The 21,735-nt window shown below is 38.6% G+C and overlaps 1 protein-coding gene across 4 annotated transcripts in view; it reads right to left on the bottom strand.

Annotated features, from left to right (window-relative positions):
* The window catches only part of chst8 (carbohydrate (N-acetylgalactosamine 4-0) sulfotransferase 8), a 126,556-nt gene that overhangs the window by 4,115 nt on the left and 100,706 nt on the right, over positions 1 to 21,735 (bottom strand). For 3 of the 4 annotated variants that reach the window (XM_056765827.1, XM_056765828.1, XM_056765829.1), the window contains exon 3: positions 993 to 1,030. In XM_056765827.1, the coding sequence (XP_056621805.1) occupies positions 993 to 1,030 (38 nt within the window). The remainder of the gene's footprint in view (positions 1 to 992; positions 1,031 to 21,735) is intronic. The other variant, XM_056765831.1, reaches the window with a different exon arrangement.

Below are 21,735 nucleotides of genomic sequence, written 5' to 3'. Positions count from 1 at the left end.
GAATAATCATAAATCCAGCAGTAATGAGGTGATTAGTTCATTATGAGTCAGGCCTCGTTTGATTAGAGACGGCCCAGCGATCTGCACCTTCCCCCAGGCAACAGAAGGGGGGAGACGAGTCTAAACAACAGTGTAAATGTACCATGGTAACCGTAGTTTCTATCAGAATACTGTTGTATTGTTAATACATAGATCTGTAATATTAGACACTCACATCATGTTTTCTGTTTGTGATTTGAGAGATGTGCGCAGTGCCACAAAGTAACATAATCTTCACTACAGATAACTAGACACATGGGACATGAAAACATTTTATAGAAACAGCAGACATAAGAAGAACAGTATAGAAATGAGAAATCATAAAGATATAAAACAGGAAAATATTATACAGCAAATTAAACGCTTTTGACCCTGTAGAACAAAGCCAATCTTATGGGTCTGAAAGCTGAATAAATAAGCTTCCTATTAATGTATGAGCTATTAGATATTTGGCTGAAATACAACTATTTAGAACTCTGGAATCTGAGAGTGCACTAAAATGAAAATATTGAGAAAATCGCCTTTGAAGTTGTGAATCAGAGGCACTCTGGCGTCCGCTCACAAAAATAAAGTTTTTATATATTTAATGTAGGATTTTTACAAAATATCTTCATGGAATATGATCTTAACTTAATATCCTGATGATCTCTGGTATAAAAGAAAAATCTGTAATTATGACCCATACAATGTTTTTTACTAAAAATGTTCCCGTGCTCCTTAAGACTGGTTTTGTGGTTCAGTGTCATATATGATGTACATACTAACTATACGATTATAATACAACAATCAGAGCGTCAGGATTTACATATAAATCAGTTTGAGTGGTGTAAATGAATAAGGCCCAATGACAGTAACTATGGCATCTTGGAAGAAACTGTGGTTACCATGGTAAAGTTTTGTAATGAATCACACTGCAGTCATGCATGCACGCACACAGAAGTGTTTTGTCTCACCTTTCTTGAGTAAGATGTGCTTCTGAGCTTTACACCTGAGAGAGAGAGAGAGAGAGAGAGAGAGATTAGTATGGCGTGTGAAAGAAATAGCAGGTGTTGTTCGCTCTGAGCATGATGGTCTGTTTCTGAGTTTAAACTGTTGTTCTGCGCAGACGTGCGTCAGCTGCACATCTCAGGCCGTTGCATATTGTCTTGCAGCAATCCCGTGGTCAACATAAAAATGTGTCCTGAACACACTCTTTGTCTGACGTGAACCTTCCATAATCCCAACATAATGTGATGATGAAGTGTTGCATTAACATGTCTGTGCTGTGCTCTAGTGTGTGTGTGTGTGTGTGTGTGTGTCACAGAAACAGCAGACGCTGCACCGCTCACGTTCCATTGAATCAATCACGGCCGTTTATTCTGTAATTACACAATGACAGAGAGACTGTGGCTCTTCATTCAATAATTACAGCCTTCTCTGTGTTAACTGTTCTTGACCATGTGACTGTTTCAAACATACAATTGACTCACACACATTATATTGATTACACAAAAGAGAGAGAGAGAGAGAGAGAGAGAGATATTCATTAATAATTACACCCTGATCCCAGACACAAAGGCTACTTTAGTTTTTTCAGTCATTTCTGGTTATGTTATAGAAAAACTTTATGATGTCCTGCACTGTCTCAATGGAACGAAAGATCATTTCTACACAAGTGCTTTGTGTTGATAGAGAGATATGATAATATCAATCACCACACGCACACACACGCGCACACACACGTTTACATCCTTAAACATACAAATAATTCCAAACAATGGAAAGCATCTCAGTTTAAACAGGTGTCATTAAGTGTCCCTTACACAGAACATGGAAATGAATGAAAGAGATGGTGAGTGCAGATGTTAGAGAAGTGTATTAACTCTGTTCTGCATGTGTGTGAGAGAGAGAACAGGTGGTGAGCCTGTGGGCTGATGTGACATGACTTTACTGCATGTGACATTCTGTGTGTGCATGTGTGACCAGCTCCCATAATGTAGCTGTTTTAGATTTGACCGTGTTTGTGGGGTCATTTGGTCCCTACACTAAAGGGTTTATCAGGACACGCACACACACACATGTGCACACGTCACATGTCTTCAGAGTCATTATTATTCAGGTGCCTAACTGAAATATCTGAGATGTAATTTTCCCCTACACGCGTGTGTGTTGTGTCCGTCCTGACACCTGTCCTCACACTTGTGATTGAACCTGCTGTAAAACACATAAATAACCCAATCAAAGCTGTCTGAAATCATTCACATCTGCAAATCACCATTAAACCCATTAGGTTTTCTGTCATTCATTATTTTACATTTTGCTCACATTTATCCATCACATGCTGTAAGCTGCACATCAGAGGTCTGGATCAAGGAGATCTAGGGTTTCACAGTGTGGTGCAGTTGTGTTCAATTTCTAGCTTTTGTCTTTTAGTGAAGACTTGCGCATCACTTGCTTTATGTTCCAATAAAATGAACGAAATGCATAACGTTGACTTCTTAATCTCCCAGGAGGAATTGAAGCCAGCATGACCTTTGACCGATCAATCAGAGAAATGCACGCAAACACACGCTGATGTATGTTGAGTGTCATCGGAGACCTTCTCATCCGTCTCAATGGCTGCTGGGGATGTTTGTCTCATTAGCGAGAAACATAAGACATCACACCCGTATACTGCTAATTTCTGTTTGTTTTAAGATTTTAATTATTTATTATTTGAACATTTATTTAACCTCATGTCACGTCAAACATGTATGAGTTTCTTTCTCGTGCGAACACAAAAGAAGATAATTTAAAGAATGTCGATCATCAAACAACGCTGAGCCTCGTTGTTCCAGTGTCTGAACACAAAACCACCGAGACATTTCTCAAAATATCTTCTTTTGTGTTTTACAGAAGAAAGAGTCACATACACGTTTTGAGCGCATAAATGACAGACTTTTCATTTTTGGCTGAACTGTCCTCATGCAGAACAATACATCACTGTGAGGTGTTTACAAACTAAGAAGCAGACTTTATAAGAAGATGATAACTCAGTTGACTTTCAGTGGGAGTGATAGTTTTGTGAACTCGTCTGCTTGTTTGTTTGTGAAGATGCACTCCATCTGTACGTGAGTTTCTGTAACAAATGTTCCTGTCAGATGTAAACCACAGGCTAAATGAATTACGCGGCACAGATGAACTCAGGCGGAGCTGTTAATTGGCAAGCAGTCGATTAAAATGCAACAGACTTGTTGACCTGTTGCGACTCTTCTGATTGACTGCGGAGGAGCTGAAACAACAGTGAGGAGGGACGGCAGACGCTCGAGTACCTGACGCTTCACGTCTCTTTAAAGGTCAGGGGTTTTTCAGTCTTGTCATTTCACACGCATGCTGAGAAGCGCGATGCAGTTGATTTATACGGGAGAAGAGAATGTGAGCGTGTTGCCGCTGCAGGTCCTCAGAGCGGATGCACAGTTTGTTAATGTAGTCAAATACAATCTGTACGTGAGAACAGCAGGGACATTAGGTGACCCTGTTCTTACATCACCAGTAAACTTGATGTTTACAGTGTCTGAGATGTGGGTGGATGCTGAAATTGTTCTTAAGAAAGTTACGTCTCTCTGTAGTTTCCAGGGCTTAATAACAGAAGTTTATTCAAGTGTGTAAGTATAAGTGTGATTCTTTTTAACCTATAAAAATAAAAGTAAACTTTCAGCCCACTTGTTGTGTACTTTTTAGACATATACTTAACACAAAACTTAAGTATATTTACATTGATTGAAATGTACATTTGAGGAGTTTATTTGCAAAAGATGATGGTGTTTTTATTGTGTTAGTTATAATAAGTATTCTACATGTACAGTACCTGGCTTGTGGTTGTGTTTACTCTTTTCATTAAGAATATAAAATACATGTATGATAGTAAGTTGACTTAAAAAGACTTATTCTATATGTATAGTATACTTGCAGTATTGAAAAAAACAATTAAACAAGAAGTTAACTTGTCTGCTTTAAAGTGCACTTTCATCAACTAAAATGTGATACAAGTACTGAACTAGTACCAGTGTACTTGTGTGTTCACTATTAGTATAGTTGCAGTACAAATGAGACATGAACCTGTAAACTAGTTGTGTACTAAAAGTTTACTACTGTTGCACTTAAAGTCCCAGTGAAATATATATTTTTATTTTTTTTATTATGAAATATTGCAGCGTTTATTGTAAATAGTTTATCAATGTGTGTCATTCTCTTTTTAAAAATGTGTGTGCCCTCATAATCTTCAGTTAAAATCTGAAAATGCACTTCCATCCTGTAATGACTATCCATCTTAAATGATGTATGTAAGACGGATTGGGCGGAGCATCTGTTAACTCCTCCCCTTCAACTGTTAGTTTGCTGCCAGTTCCATGTCAAAATGCAACGGCTGTTTTAAACTTTCAATAAAATCGCAGAGAAAGACGAAAGCTACGCCCACTATTTTCTCATTAGAAGTTCAATTTCACTGAAAAACTGAAGTAAAAACGATCTTAAGAGGATGTTTAAAGTACACTACTATATATAAACTAAAAAGTGGGCCAATTGTGCACATTCAGTGGGTACATGTCCTAAATTGTTGTATTTATACAATAGCATTCAAAATGTACAGTACATTTTTTTTCATAGTTTGTTATGATCCAGTTGCAAACTACATAATATTATATTAAACAATCTAAAATAACAATGCTGCGATTTCAACGTGAACTCAATTACCAAAATCGACAAGTAAATCAAGGTTGATTCACATTTGACGACCCTAATTAACCTTTGTTGAAAATTAAGACGTTAAAACCACGTCACGATATCAACGTTGTTTCAATTTGGAAAACCCAATGGTCATTCAACGCTGACTCATGACGTTGATTCAACCGTGCGTATGATTGCGGGGAATTTAGTGGCAAGTAATATTGAGACACAACGTACACTTACAAGTGTACTACTACTACAAAGTATAATTAAAATATACTTGACCTTTACTTAAGTATACTTAAAATGAAGTATATTTTTTAAGTCTAATTGCTGTGGTGTCGTGTGTAGTTGCTTTTTGGTTGAAACCCTTAAATCTGTATGGCTTCATGGACCCTAGATATGGGTCAGATTTGGCCTTCAGTGTGAGTCTGTTTTATTATCCATCACCTGAAAATCAAACAAAAGCAACATCATTTTTAAGTCCTAGTGTTGTTGCGTGAGGATTTAAAAGATTGTATGTAGACAATATATTTCTTTGTGGTCGCTGATTCTCTTCGATTGTGTTTCACACAGACTTGAAAGCTCTCGGTGACCCTGCCAGAAGATGCAGAGCTGTATTTTCTGGATGGGTTCTCACGGACCACCCGAAGTAAGTGACACACATCTTCAGCGGTTGAGCGAGAGGAGATGTCATGCACCAAACAAAGACCTCAATACTAATCCAGCTCGCGGCTAGAGCTCTACTTCTCAGGATACAAAGACGGGTTCTGGAAGAAAAGCAAAGCATCTTATCGGACCAACACCAGCTGAGCCTGGGGGTCTCTCTCTCTCTCTCTCTCTCTCACTCTCTCTCTCTCTCTCTCTCTCTCTCTCTCTCGCTCGCTCGCTCGGCTGCAGGTGGTTTCAGAAGCTCTTTGGAGCTCTTGCTGCTGTAGTTGAAGGTTTTTGAAGGTGAAGGTTAGTTGACACCAGTCAACTAACCCGTCGAAGCAATCCTTCTGCATGAACTGCATTATTTAGTAGCTCACATGTTGTTGTCTTTCGTCAATTGTGTTGCTTTTACAACAAGCTTCTTATTCCAATAAAAAAAATGTGTATTGCATCTCGATAGCCTCTCTTATATATTGTGAAGTCTGTGTCAATGCGGTGGATCTTGTATTTGATAGATTATATAGAAAAACATTCATTGTTTTATCCGAGCCCCTGCCAGGTGTTTCATTGCCTTTTGTCATTATTTTTGAATATATTGATTATCGAGTATGTTTAATATAAACCTAAAGTGTTTAATGTTGTCATCCTAATATACAGTAGAAAGGAGATGAAAGTTAATTCCTCTCTGTGAAGCTCCAGTGATGTTTGCTAAAAGCCAAAACATAGTTGACCGTTTTTTTGCTGACGGATCATTTGTAGTGGGATCGAAAGTCTTATAAATTATAAATTATAAAATATATTTTCTTTTTTATATCCGTTTCATTTAAAAAAAATTGTCCAATGGCAGGCCTGCTTATCAGTGGATTTTGACATTGACACTTTGACTCAGTTTAAAGCATCTTCAGATAGATCAGCGATGGGCAGATTCTGGATTGGGGCAGATTCTGGATTTCAATGTCTTCAGATGGTGACAGGAGAGATCCAGCAGAACTATGAGCTGTCAAGTGAAGATCTCAGGCCGTGCACCATTCTCATAATATACCAAGAGCCTGAAGCTCTGCCCTGTGTGATATCACAGACCCACTTCACAACCACAGGCTTCATTCATCACACATACACACACACACACACACACACAAGTGCGCACACTCACAGAGAGAGAGACACTGCTGTAGGTTCTGCTTTTTCCGGCAGACTTTTTCATCTTTTTTTCTTTTACCTGCCTGCTGGTTATGTTGGGCTCCATTCCAGCTCTCTCTCTATCTGCCTATATCTCTCTCACTCACTTTCCTAATCTCTCTCTCCTCTCCATCTCTATCTCTCTCTCTCTGCCGGGTTGTGATCTATTACGAATTGGATTATGAATTATGTTTCAATTCCTCGAGATGAAATTAAGTCATTCATTCAATCATCCAATCATAACACAGTTTCCTCTTTAAAGCTCTTTTGACAGCTGTCATTCAATACATCACTGAGGGGGTTTTAAATGTTACCTATGAAAGTTTTGTCACTGTCCTTTCAAACAACTTGGATGTACAAATCCATTTTTCAGGAAAACACGCGGTATGTTTTTAAGCGATTAAATACTGTTTTGTCGAAGTTGACAAGCTCTTTTCAATACTGCTTAGATATTCACAAAACCCATTTTCGGGAAAAATCATGAATCATGGAGATACAAGGTTTCAGAAGGACAGCAGCAAAAAAGCTATATTTTAAACAACAACAGAGAGTTTTTCAACCTTAAAATAATCTCTCTAAAATTATTTTACAGGTAGGACAACTCTTAACTGAACAAATTTTACCACCGTTGCTACCTTAGATGTCCTCTGTCGGCTGAAATCACACTTGTAACTTTGGTTTGTGGGTAGGTTCATAAGCCCCGCCCATCACCTGCTTTACGGCATACGTCACGTTTTTCTCATAGCCTTGGTGAAGTTAGCCAACATCTCACAATAAGACGAAACAATATAGTTCAACGCAAGTCTCCAAACATCACCATGGCAGAACCAGCAAAAAAACAAAGAGGGAAAAGAGAGAGAGCGATCGGACACGAGCCCAAGCACCAATCTATATTTTTTACTGGTTCACAATTTATAACCGTAAGGTAGACTAGAGATAAGATAATGTTGCCGGGTCTCAATAGCTTACGTAGCATTAGTGTGCTTCATGACGAATTGAGTGTTACGGTTGTAAACAAGGCCTACCAAACCACAATAAATGTTTTTCCTTAGTTCATGCACGTAGACATATGTTATCGCGAGTTGAGTGTAGGTTAGTGATTGCATCTATTACACAAAGCACAACGCCTGTGTGTTTCCAAAAATATAACTACAGAAAATGATTTGCGTTGGTTACTAAACACATTCACGTCCATGCGTTGTGATATTGGTGACTGTACCTAACGTAGCTAACGTTGCCCACTTGCGCTTATACAGCGACGGAATTTACGACATTGTGCTTATCAACCACATGGGGGAACCATACGGCAAAGTTCTCTGTTGTTGCTTTAATGACCTTTCATTCTATTGAGCAAATCTTAAAACCGTTGTGTAGCCTCCACTTTCCTCTACATTTCCTCTGAGTATTTTAACAAGACACGATCACCCTTTAAGAACGTAATTGAAATCTTAAGTAGGTGGAATTGTTTGATTCCTCACGATTCTCCCCTCAGATGTGTCAGACGTGTATGAGCGTTTGTGCGGAGGTTATTCCCCCCGGATGTCTGCGTGCTAATAAGAGCGACTGACCACGGGCACCAGGGGACGCGGCGGGACATCTCACCCGTCTGACTGATGCACAGAGAGAGACCGAAATAATCCTCTCAGCTGTCAGGTGAATCTCTTTCTCCGTGTCTGCGGCATCTCTGATTATCTGAGATCCCAGAGGCCGATACACAAACTCCAGCAAGTGCCGAAAATATGAAAGCGCTGGAAAATTACAGGCTCGCAAAAATAGCACAACACTGACCTACGGCGAGAGAGCTGTGACAGTGGGTTTGATCAATAGTGACTGACCGCCTGCTAGCTACGAACACACACACACACACACACCGTGTCTCGCTGTCCGAGATGCTTTGATCACTTTGAGCTGTGTAACCTTTAGAATAAATCTCACCCTCACTTTCTCTCACTTTTATCGCTTCTGCTCCAAACCCGAGTCTACTTTGCTCCCTACATAGACAGCCACCTTCTAAGAATAAGATGTAACCTAAGTGCATGATCTGCAATACTTTACTTTTATTTGACAACTCTGCGTGCCGCACAAAAGCAAAGCGCAGCACACGAGCCGCGACAACCGAGTTCAATCGAGTCTTATGTGAGCGTGTATCTGGCCGCATCTCCCCGCGATATTGGACGTGATGCTGCGTTCCCTCTGTTCAAACTCATCCTCTTCTCTTTCTGACCTCACGCTGCCTGTTGTGTTTTTTCCATTTTTCTGTTTTCAATCGAGCAGTTCTTTGAATTTGAAGAGATTTCGTGAATCCCCTGCAGGTCCGGGCGATGTTTTCCACCACACGCGGATCCAGGAGGAGCTGAGGAGGAGGCCACTGAAGTGGACGGAGGAGAACGATGCGTTCGTCAAGGCCGTTTTAATGAGAGGTTTCCCGTGGCAACAGACGTGCTGTCAGACGATGATGTGATGTGCTGTTCCGTACTGACGTGAGGTGACATGGATTGTAAAAGGGGAATAATTACAGACAAAAGAGAAACTAACTGCAGGCAGACCGAGGAGCAACAGTCTGGTTGATTTATGTCAACTTTTACAAATAAAGCTGACAGTTTGAACAACAGCAAAGGTTTATTACAGTCTATCTCACAATGAACTGTTCCAAAAGGTTTGTTTCAGCAAACTTTTTTTAGAAAAGAATGTACATGAAATCATTTCTACAAAAAATTAATTCTGCAAAAATAATATGTGTTTTTCAGATGTTTTGTGTGTTTTACATGTGTTTGTGCATGTCTGAGTGTAAGGGATGTAACAATATTTTCAACGTCATGTTATCGCAATAGCAAAATTGTCTCAATATTATCATGGTCACATGACTGAAAACGAAAGGTCTTCCGGGCCTAACATAGAGAATGTTTGAAAAAATAATAGATGATACCTTTAGCGAGGTCCATCTGATTCAATTATTTGATTATTTGACACATCTCATACTATAACTCAAACCTCAACACTTATGATCTGATGATGAAGAAGAGAGGATGCTCATAGCATGTTTCCAATTCATCCAAAATGTTGCAATAAATACCGTACCGGCGACTTTTTACCAGGTATTATCTTCTCTAGTTTGTGTTGAACGGTTTGCCAAACTCAGTGATTTGTGAATGCTTGAGACCAGGCGAAGGAAAGAGAGACACACGGAGCTAAAAGTGAAGAACCGAGAGAGAGAGAGAAATATCTATCGCACAGGTGCACAAGTACACAAGGTCTTTTCTTGCAGACACGAGGGTCCATATAAAGTAGAGCTCGGCTCTGGAGCACACGTGTGTGTGTTTGTGTGTGTTTGTCAGATGTGGACGTTCACCTCAGGGCTAATGCCCTCTCTGGCCATCTGTCTAGACCGACCTTCTTTTCACATCACAAAGACTCATGCATGCACACACACACACACACACACACACACAGTGTGCATCACCACAAGTTAAGACTGAAAATAATTTCAAGAGATGCAAATAGAGCCGCAGTGAAGTATTGAGATCAGTAATGTGCACCTGCATGATAAAGGGTATATAAGATTTACTGAAGAGCAGCAGCCCTCATACAAACCCATGTGTAGTTTCTTTAAGACATTGTTCAGTGGGACTAAACATATCAGTGACTGATTCACAGTGTGAAAGCAAAGCCTGAGCCAAACACACACACATGAGGCAATTGTAGGTCATTACAAACCGTGATTATTAACTGAAGATTATTTGTGATTTTAGTGTTTCACCTTTCACCTTTGACCTTTACAAACACACACCTGCACATCAGTCCTGACGGGACGTCTCTCAGGTTTTCAGACTGGATTGTAGAGGACCAACACGTTAAGGTCAAGTTCACCCTCCACAACATCTCCATGTATTACAATAATAATGCTGTTGTTGTTATTATTATTATAATTATTATTATGACCGCATTAACTGGATTAGTGGCCTATGACATTGATTTAATACATTTTTTATACATTTTTATTTTGTTGGTTGACATTAAAGATGGGGTAACATGCTATGTCATGCATTCTGACTTCTTTACACTGTTGAACGTGCGGCTTCTCATGCTTAACATGATCAACTTGTTAAACAACGACTAGTGTTTCTGTACTTGATACACTCCCCCAGCACTGATTCGGAAAGTTTTTTATAGTTCTGGATCCCTGTGACGACACAAAATATTATTTTCATTGGCCGTTCTCCCGAAAAAGCACGGCAAGGCAAAAGAAGGAGCCCGCCCACGAGCCAACCGTGGGCGGTTGGTAATGTCAACCAACAACCGATGAGTGGGACCAGCTTACCATCAAGATCTTCTGCACTGCGTCACGATGGGCTGTGCTGCTCATTACTCTTGCGATTGTGAAGTAGGTGTCGGTTTGTTCACAGCATTTCAGTGATGGATGTTATATAAATCCAAGTTGGAGTTCTGGATCGGTTCCACATTTGTGTAATGATCTGCCCGCTGCTACAAGATCAGCTGATGTGGACATCTTAAAGAATCGGCTTCTATCTCTTTTCTACCCTTTCTATTTAAAAAATGCCATTAATAATGTGGTAGGCTTTGTGAGACCAGTTTTATTGCACTTATGCTTTTTGGTTGTCTTTATGTTGTTCCAATTGCTTCCATTGTTAACCCCATTTGTAAGACGCTTTGGATAACAGTGCTGCTAAATGAATACATGTTATGTAAATAAGTGGTGGATATAACACTGGATTTGGAGTTGGTTTGAAACTGATAGATGGAGCGGTCCCTGCGCTAAAAGATGTTGGTCATCAAATGCACGCGATAAGTCAAACTAAGTCATATGTCTGTGTTTTGTTGGCAATCTGCGTGTAGGTGCATAATGTACAAACACCAAGGCATTAATGTGATGATGTGTTGCAAAAGCGGCAATTTCACACAGTTTTTATGCTTCTGTTGTATTGTGTGACTTTGTGGCTTTTGTTTTTCGGACTGTACAATTACGGTAAATCGCTGCTGGTACTTTATTGTGAAATTACAGCACAACTGTTAAATAAAAAACGGTTGCAAACCTGTAAAATTGCAGAAAATGGCTGGAACCACTGCTGCCAGTACTTTACTGTACATTTACGGGGAAATGTTTTTACAGTGTGTGTGCTCATGCTGTAGTTCCGTCCCATTCTCCTCACTCGTCCCACCTCCAGCACCTCGTGTTTTTTCGGAAATAATCTCTTTTTTATCAATTTGATCAAACTAATACGGTTCGAAGAAACAACGAATGCAATACTACTGTATAGGCACTGAAGATTAATATGAGTCTGGCAGAAAAGTCGTTCCTGTGATACGCACTTTAACAAGAGCCTGCAGGGTAAATTAAGACATTTTAATGTCAGATTACACTGACAAATCATTCAAAATAAGATCACAAAATGCCTATTAGTATTAGTGTGTGTGACTGCTGCAGGGAATTCTGGGTATTGTGTGCAGGGTCTCAGCGTTCACTGTCGACAGGTTTGATGGTGCATGAAAAGCAGGTCTTAGGGAGAACGTTGACGCGTGAGAGAAAGAGATGCTGTCAGAGAGAGAGAGAGCGAGCGAGCGTGCAGGAGAACTCTGTTCCTCAGGGCGGAAGAACAGAGGGTGCTGATGTGGATGTTGTTTTGTGTTTTTGATAAAGACGGTGAACCAGACTCCCACACATCACAAACAGAAGACAGAGCTAACAGGCCGAGAGGCTGCGCTCCGTTACTTCAACAGTTTTGCAGCGCTTACAAAGCAGGGCTCTATTGATATTCCTCAGACGTTCTGGTTAGTGTTTATTAAACACACTTCAGTCAAACGATTGTGTAGATAATTCCACTGTAACCCGTCTGTCGTCTGTGACAGAACTAGACTGTAGACGATTAACAAAAATGCTATTTTCTTACCCTCTAAGCGACACTTTACTACTGTCAATCATTTTGCATCTTGTCTATCAATTCTATTCTATTCAGTAATAAATTACTGTAATTTAATTACTTTTCCCTTGAAAACGTAAAGTGAGGGATTACTCTTATTACAGTTACTTCTGATGCAAACTAAATACTAAATATGTGTGTGCAATAGTGGAATTGAGATCAAATTTAAAATATGTGGTTTAATTTATAATTCTCACATTTGTAATACTTTGGTAAGTTTATAAAAGCACTTTATGTAGTTTTATATTATTTATTTGAATGAATTAAATAAGCCATTTCATGTCTATCCTTGAATCACTGAACTAATCACGGTTGATGTAGGATATAGAAAGTAATTAGTATTACGTCATTAAATACTTTTAGGAGAGAGTCATTTACAATAATCGAATCACACTACTGGGTATGTAATTAGTAACCTAAAAAATGTTTCAGAGTAAATTGCCCAACACTAATTCCATTCCATTCTATTCTGGTTTGGTCTGGTCTAGTTTCTTAAAAATCTTACTATTGACTTCCATAAATAGATTTATATTGTTACACATCAATGATGTCATCATATTATTTGCATAATCAATATCTGTCAATCAAATAACTTGATTGACATGTTTGTATTAGTTATAAAGTTAGGGGTTGTAGGTAAAGGATTAAAAATGATAGAAATATGTATATATTTATACAAATCTCTATAAAGATCTCTCTCTCTCTCTTTCTCTCTCTCTCTCTCTCTCTCTCTCTCTCTCTCTCTCTCTCTCTCTCTCTCTCACCTGTATGCTGAATGTCCGAGCCCCCTCTCTCAAAGGTCACAGCATTTATGCTAAAGGTCAGCGGATCTGTCAGACAGATGATGGATGAGGTCTTTGATGGATTGTGTGAACGTGTTTGAGAGTTAATGCTGTTCTTGCGTGCCGGTCTCAATGCCACGTGTTTAACACTTGTCAGTCTGGATTCTGTGGCTTCTGTGGTAAGATCTGACAATGCTGGAGGATTTGCTGCTGGATTTCTGATCACACAATCGTGAGAGCTTTGTTTCTCTGCTGGAAAATCAAGTTAAGGCCATCTTGTGATTCTGCCTGGTTTTCAAATGAGAATAGTCGGTAATTTAAGGTCAGTAGGTGGTCCAAGCTGGTCCAGATGGTGGATCAGCTGATGGATCTGGTTTTATTCTTATTGACTATTTTGTTTAAGCTTATTAGTCTGGTGGGTCTTTTTGAATCTGGTGATGTACAAGGGCAGATCCCTGCGAGTCAGCATTTATTTCCCAGCAGGGTTTTAAAAACTGAGAAACATTTAAATTTCCAATTAAAAAAAAATCAGAAGGAGAGAAAAGACGTGTTTAAATGCTGATGATGTGTGCCGTTGTCAGAAACTTGCTGACTGATGTTTGCACCTCTCCAGATCTAAATCCAGAGGCATTTCATGAATTAATTGGAATTTTCATATTCGCTCCGTTTCCAAAACTGATTTTCATGTTTGCAAGATATTGTTCATACATTTCAAGAACTTTCCAAAACACACATTTCTCTGAGTGTATACACATTCTCTTGTTGAAAAGATTGATCATAGCGGTAGTTGTGTTCAGCGTGAAAGTCTAATCCCAGCTGTTGTCACAGGCCTTCACCATAACCATCCCTCTTCAAAAGAGCAACAGCTTTAGACATTTATTCCTTTAAATCTATTTAGTTCATTTGACTCCACGTGTTGCTGATTTATTCACTTTTGTAAACTCAATTTCAACATATTTCTTCAATATACCATAAATAATCCATTTAAATGTGGTGTTCAAGTAGCTAAACCAGCGGAATTAAAGTAAATTGTCGCTGTGCTTCCGAGACCTTGTATGACCAAATGAGCTTTTTTTCAGGAAATGGAAAACACACTGTCCTTTTTAAAGGATTAAATACTGTGTTGTCCACGTTGACACACACTTTTTATTACTTTTGATTGATTAGGTATCGGTCTTTGTTGTCTGTATCTGTGAATACAACACGCTTCACATACATGAGCTCATTAAAGTCCCCGCGTACAGGAAGTTGTGATCGTTTTCATATCCGTATTTTAACGCACTTCCGAGTGATTTGGGATTTACAATGAGAAAAAATAGTGGGCGTGGATTTTGTGTTTCTCTGCGATTTGATTGGATGTATAAAAGCAGCTGTTGCGTTTTGAAAATGGAACTGGCAGCAGCCTGAAGGGGAGGAGTTAACGGATGCTCCGCCCAAGCCGTCTAACATACGTCATTTAAGATGAATATTCATTACAGTAAGGAAGTGCATTTTTAGACTTTGCCTAAAGATTATGAGGGAACACGAGAAAATGAACCACATTGATAAACTATTTACAATAAACGCTACGATATTTAATAAAAAATAGGAATTGAAATTTTTTACTTCACTTGGACTTTCATGACTAATAAAGTTGGTAGATGTTGTGTTTTGTCTCTGTTCAAAACCTCAAGGGACCGTGACATGGTGAGATTTCTGCAAAGAGATCAGAACATGTGATTTCCTTGACTTGATCTGAAGCGTTTGGCGTTCGAGGGTGCAGGGGTCATGTGAAGTCACCGAGACAGCGTTTGATAGTGAATTGCATCTAGAATTGGCAACGGAAGGCTCTGGAAAGAGTGTTTGTGAGGATTCTTTGACTGAGTGATAATGAGGGAAATCACTTCTGCGTTTGATCCACCACAGGCACATCAGACTCCCCACATGAATTCACTGTTCTCAGATCAGCAGTGGCACAGAGCCATGGGTTTTGTTGGAAATGAAATACAAGCTTTTCAACCCTGAACTGATATGTGATCGCTCTTGATCCAGTTCCACTTGACACATCTTTGGCATAAGAGCAACTTTGGGCAGTGAATCAAGACTGATATTAGATATGATTCTTCTGTTGATTCATGACACTAGAAGGACTGCACTGTGGGATGTTAATGGGAGACAAATTATGGGAATGATTTAGTCAATCAGACATCATTGAGATGAAATGAAGTTCGACTGGAAGCATTTGCTTGAGTCTCGTTCTGTTTTAAGCAGAAACTTCTGAGACTCTGGACATTTAAATGAACTCCGTCTCATCTCCTGAGCTATGAAAGAGCAACATCTGAGCAATGACACTTTCCTCTGGTTTGGTATTTTGGCAGATTTCAGAGCAGTTTGAGTCTTGGTTGACATTCCTTGGGATTGCGACAGATCTTATTCTCAGAAGAGGAAAGTATGCGTGTGAACGCAACGCCTTGAGGAGGTCATCGGTGTTATTATCGCTCCATTAAAAAAGAAAGAAAATGTTGATGTTTTGATATGAATGATATTCATGTGTGTAATGTGTGGTATGAGTCTGAATATTTGAGCTTTAGTTAACACATACAAGCCAAATTTAAATACACTTTTAGAATTAAAAGTACATTAAGAGCATTTATGCAATGATATCCTTTGAATATAAGCCACAGGTAAAAAAGCAGCGATGGCTCATGTCATCAGTACAGAATTCACATCTCCATCTCTCTGTCAACAGAGGTCTGTTGGGCTTTGGAGATGTGCCGGGTCCGGTCCGCCTTCAGGCGATTCTGACATTTCACTGCCCAGTGCTGAAGGATGGTCTGCTTTAAGAACGGACCCCCCAGCACCCGCCTGAATGACTTTTGAAGCTGAAAGCTGCTTTGTTCAGGTGAGAGACAAATGCCACACACACAAAACCTCCCGCGCTCTTTCGTGAGCTCTTCAAATATTCATAACAGATTCATCAGTAAAGCGGCCCTTCATTCTGCTTTAACTGAGGCCGACACACACAAGGATAAACAATCTCCTCCACCGCGCAGAAGAGAAGAATCACAAAAGATCTTTCGTTTCTCATTCCCGTCCTCTCTCCTGCATGACATAAAGACCTTTATTCATCTCAAGTGTCTCCTCTAAAGTTTACATCTCAACAAGTGCTCAAGTTTGCCCAAAGTCTGTATTCAAAATGAATATAAACAATAATTTATTGATACTACAGAACCATTTACTAAGACATTTACCCTTATCATTACCCATAGTGTAATTATAGTTACCATGGTATTTTTTTACCATAGTTACAACAACGTTACGGTGGTCTTACTATAGAAATTTAGTTTATTCCGAACAAAAACATCTTTACTATAGAAAAACCATGGTTCACTTTTATAAGAGTGCATACGTACATTAATATTAGTAAACTTACTACATAAATTACACTTAAAATATACTTAATAAAATGAGCTTTTGTAAGAGCACACACAATTTTATAGCTTTGTGTTTTTCTGCTGTATTTCATTTATTCTTTAAGTCTAAAAGTCTAACAAATTGCGTTTTTCAAGTTTACTTTCAGAACTTTTTATGTATTATAGGTTAACGTCAAACCTCCACAGATCAGGGGCCTCATTCATCAAAAGAGTGTAGAAAAGGTTAAATATTTTGTCGTATGAATGAAATTAAGAATGTGTGTAAGTAGAAAAAAATCTGTATTTATCAAACATGCGTGTACTTTTTACGCACATGAAACACACGTGCGCAAGTACCTTGAACGTGAATGAGCATGGTACCTGCACACATGTGAGATTTATCGACAATAATTCGTTCGGAAACGCCCCCAATTGACCATATATGGCTCTCAACACCTCCCTTTATAAATCACATGAATGTATTCTGTGCTGTCGTCAAACCGATCACCGCAGTCTTTTGAAAAAGCATTCTTTGCACAATGTATGTTTTGCTCAATTTGGGTTTTATTGTTAATTTTAATTTTTTTACAGATTTATTTTCAATAGCCTAAATTAAACTGTTCGGAAAAGAAACAATATTTGCAGTTATTTTTGGAGGAATTGGTTAAAATTTATTAGGATTTGGTAAAGCGATAATGGAAAAGCAATAAGATGTTAAAAAAAATATTTATATAATTGTATAATAATGATTAATGTGCAAATCTTTTTCATTGTTTGAATGTTTTTTTCTTTAAATAAATCTTTTATATATTGTTGCGTTACATGTGTCTTTACATTGTGCTTTCAATAAAAGAAGGTTTGTCAAATCATCCAGGAAAGCGAGATCAGCCATGACACTGACTACATTTCAAATTATTTCCTATTTGTCTTTTATAGCGTTTTACACGCACATGTGTACCTCGAACTATGAAATTATTAATCGAGTACTTGCAAAAAAGGTCAGATGAAACACACAGTGGCACTTTTGTATTATCACCATTCTACCACTGGATTCTCTGCGTAAGCATGCTACGAGTTGTGCTTATATTTACACACAATTCTACATATAAATACAAGTTGGTAAATCCCACACTTTGCGTTAATCTGTTCTTATGAAAAACAATGATAATGGCTCTTAAACTGAGACACAAGATCTTTTCATGAACATCTGAATGCAGTATAATGAATGTGACTGACTGTATATGTGATTTATTTTCTGTGTCTGACAGCTTCTGCCGCTCACTTCATGAATGTTTGTGACTAAATGTTAACAGGTGAGAGCCGGAGCCCGGCCTGATGATTTCTCCATCTTCTTTGTGGATGACTGGAGCACAACAAATGTTGTCCATCTCATTTTAGAGCAGCGGTGTGCATGAGAGAGGGAATCACTGGAGAAGAGATTGAAGTTTTCATCAGTCTTTCGAAACTAAAACCACTTTGACTCAGTGCTGATTTCCACCCCTCACAGTTCAGAGAGAGAGAGATAAAAAACTAAGATCCACGTTGACAAGATCCAGACTCAGTGGACACAAACTCACTATAGAGTCGGGCAGACACAGACAAACATGACTGCCACAGGACCAGAGACTGTGTCCACACTGTCATCTCAACACAATTGAGACACAACTCCACTTCCCAACAGAATGCACAAAATACAGGGATATACAGACAGTGTTCTGTGAAAAGATCAAGTCCATACACCAGACGTCTGAAAGTCTGTCAGATGATGAGAAACTGGCGTGTCTGTTAGGAGAACACAAGGACTGATGTGTGATAGCTGCACAATATGTGTGTGTCTGTCACAACACAAGAGAAAACAATCAATCTGCACTGACCTGATGTTTACAATATATGTTCATAACAATTGTAATAAGATTCAGACATGGAAGGAAGGAGGCTGGAACCGCCAAACATTTAAACAAACATTTAATAAAGTAATAATAGCCGGCGGCCCCTCACTGCCGACCGCCGGCGAACATAACACAAATACTAATACAAACATGTTCGGGCCCGGTCCTCTCTCGTCGTACCTTCTTACGTCAGCACGTTGTTTTATGCTTCCGATCTCCACCGTCAGAAATGCGGAGCCGGTGTGCGCACAGCTGATAGCCATTATCACTCACGCCACTGGCCCCGCCCCTTTGTCTGACGGCTCTCGCCACGCCTTCCTCGCTATAACAATATATTAAGATATCCTTTTATGCAGCTACTTAAATGTATATTTTGATTTTGTAAATCTATTTATGTTTTTATATATTTACATATATTGTATTATAATCAGTGCACTAAATAAATCACACTTTTTATTTTATTCTATCATATTTTATTTTATTTTATTACTATATTGTCTTTCTTTTTGTTTATTTACATATTGCACTATTTGTACGCAGCCCAGCTGCAAATGCTTTGAGAGAAAGAGAGAGGGACAGAGAGAGAGAGAGAGAGAGAGAGAGAGAGAGAGAGAGAGAGAAAGAGAGAGGGACAGAGAGAGAGAGAGAGAGAGGGACAGAGGGATAGAGAGAGAGAGAGAGAGAGAGAGGGACAGAGAGAGAGAGAGAGAGAGAGGGACAGAGAGAGAGGGACAGAGAGAGAGAGAGAGAGAGAGAGAGAGAGAGAGAGAAAGAGAGAGAGAGAGAGAGAGAGAGAGAGAGAGAGAGAGAGAGAGAGAGAGAGAGAGAGAGAGAGAGAGAGATAGAGTCTTCACTCATCCGTAACCATCATGCATTTATAATCAAGCCTTTGATAATTAATGTGCTAAATATTTCTTGACGTGCAGAAGAAAACATAAAATGCAGCACTCGCGGATGCAAATACTCCGACATTAGAGTGGGATTCAATTTCACAGGCAAACAAAGATACACGCTTTGATTTATTTTGGCGAAACACGCTGAAAAAAGCATGAAGCCTCCACGAACCTAATGTGCTGTTATGGGAAATGGGATGGCAAATTATTGAGTTATCGCTTTTACGATTCCCACTTTGCATCTGGTCTGCTGATGGAGGGTTATTGTGTCTTATCATTGTATTGAAAAAAACTCATTAGCATGCTCGACATTTGATTACCTCCACAAAATTACAACCATTTCTGTGCCTTCCCGTCGTCTGAAGACCTGAATCTTATATCGCTGGAAAATTTCTTCTTAAACCTGAATCTTGCAGGTCATTTTTGTTCTGTAACTACAGGACGGGCATATTTATCTCCTTTTTTAAAGAACAACTTTTCAACACAATCTCATGGCAATTCGTATGTTTTCATAAGATCTTAATTGTAGGTTTCAGTCCCATCTGCTTTCTCGCAATGCAGGGTCGGTAAGGTTTAACTGCTAATCATCCTAAATAAGTATGATTCACATAGTCATTTAAATTAGAGAGAGAGATCGTTCATTGTAGGAGTCAAAGTACAAACGCCACTTAAACCAAAGTAGGAATGATTTCAGATTCACCTCTATGTTGATTTAGTTCTTAGTTGTTGTGGGGAATTTTTGTCATGTTTTTGGTAAAAATATCGAAAACTTCTTAAATCAATATACAATTACTTGACCTGAAAAGTGACGTAAGATATTAAGTCTTGTTTATGAGTTTATGAAAAATAATACAAGAATTTATGGTAAAAATAGGGAATACAATCTGCCTATGGGGTGAGAAAAATAAACTTGAATTTGTTTGTTTTCTCACCCCATTGGCAGATTTTTTTAACTGTTTTTACCATAAACTTAATTCATTCTTATATTTTTCTCCTTAAAAAGAGACGTCACTTTTCTTGTCAAGAATGTGCATCTTGATTTAAGAATGTTAAGATATTTGTACTCTTGGGGGTCCCCTAACCACTTCTCAAAAAAAAAGAAAACGACGGAGATGACAGTACGAGCATCAATCACATGATATTTTGGAGCATTGTAGTAATTTGACAACACTACACGCATATATGTCCTTAACATGTTGATAATCTGTTGATAAAATACATGAGGGAGAGATTACAAGACATATTTCTTTGTTTTTTTTGCAGTGACCATATGGATCTTGCTGTTTATTTTTTTATTTTCCAGTGTAGCCTAGATAAAAAAAAGATTTTGTCTAGGTTTGATGTCTTTCTTGCTGAGATTTCTCTGAGTGTAAAATCTCTTAAATGTATTTATAGCAATAAGAATATCATGTTTATCAAAGTGTATGATAACATTTTATTACTAATTGAGATTTTCCTGTCCTCTTATTTCTCTATTTATTTTCTTGTCCTCTGATTCTTGTTCTTTATATAATTGCACTGTGATGCTGTTTTAATATTTTATTTGGAATATGAATAAAAATGATTGGAGCCAGTGAGGGAGAGGACGCGTCATCTCATGCAGAAGAATATGAGCGTTTTAAACGTGATTCATCTCCTGATAATGTAGATATGAAGATAAATCGTATGAACCAATGCAGCATAAGAAAAACAAATGTCATGGGCATTAGCAGAAGGGAAGCCTTCTCGTCAAAGTCGGAGCTCATGTTTGCAGAAGGGAGCGTAAAATAATCTCTGGGGAATGCGAAAGTTTTCTGAGGGAATGAAAAATATTCTTGGGGAAACGCAAAAGTTTTGCAAAGGAACAAAATGTCAGGGAGAGCAAAATATTTACAATATTTTCACTTCCTTTCCCATTTTTCCACCACCTGTATGTCCCAGTAGTGGCACTGTACTGTATCGCATCTGTTTTGACAATGTGAGATAACATCGTACGTAAAGAAAATATACTAGCCTAACTGTAAAGTTTTAAGATAAACGCTTTCAATATGAAAGGGTCCGCACGCAGCCAGTGTGTTGCTGCATCATCTCTGTACATGTGTCCTCAACACTGTGTGGTGTTCTTGAGCATGCATGGATTTTTCTGATAAAAATGACATTTTAGTTTTATGAAATTTGTACAAATAATGGACGAAAGTGTTTTGTTTTAGCATGATAATATGACAAATAAAGTTTAGTTGTCTAGTTTTAACGAAAAACCAGGGGACTCCCAAGTTCACCATTTTAGACCTTATGAGAGGTCGCTTAAG

The sequence above is a fragment of the Triplophysa dalaica genome, chromosome 14 (genome assembly GCF_015846415.1).
Source record: "Triplophysa dalaica isolate WHDGS20190420 chromosome 14, ASM1584641v1, whole genome shotgun sequence".
Lineage (NCBI taxonomy): Eukaryota > Metazoa > Chordata > Actinopteri > Cypriniformes > Nemacheilidae > Triplophysa > Triplophysa dalaica.
The sequence above is the reverse complement of the archived record's forward strand: the minus strand, read 5'-3'. Positions and strand labels throughout refer to the sequence as shown.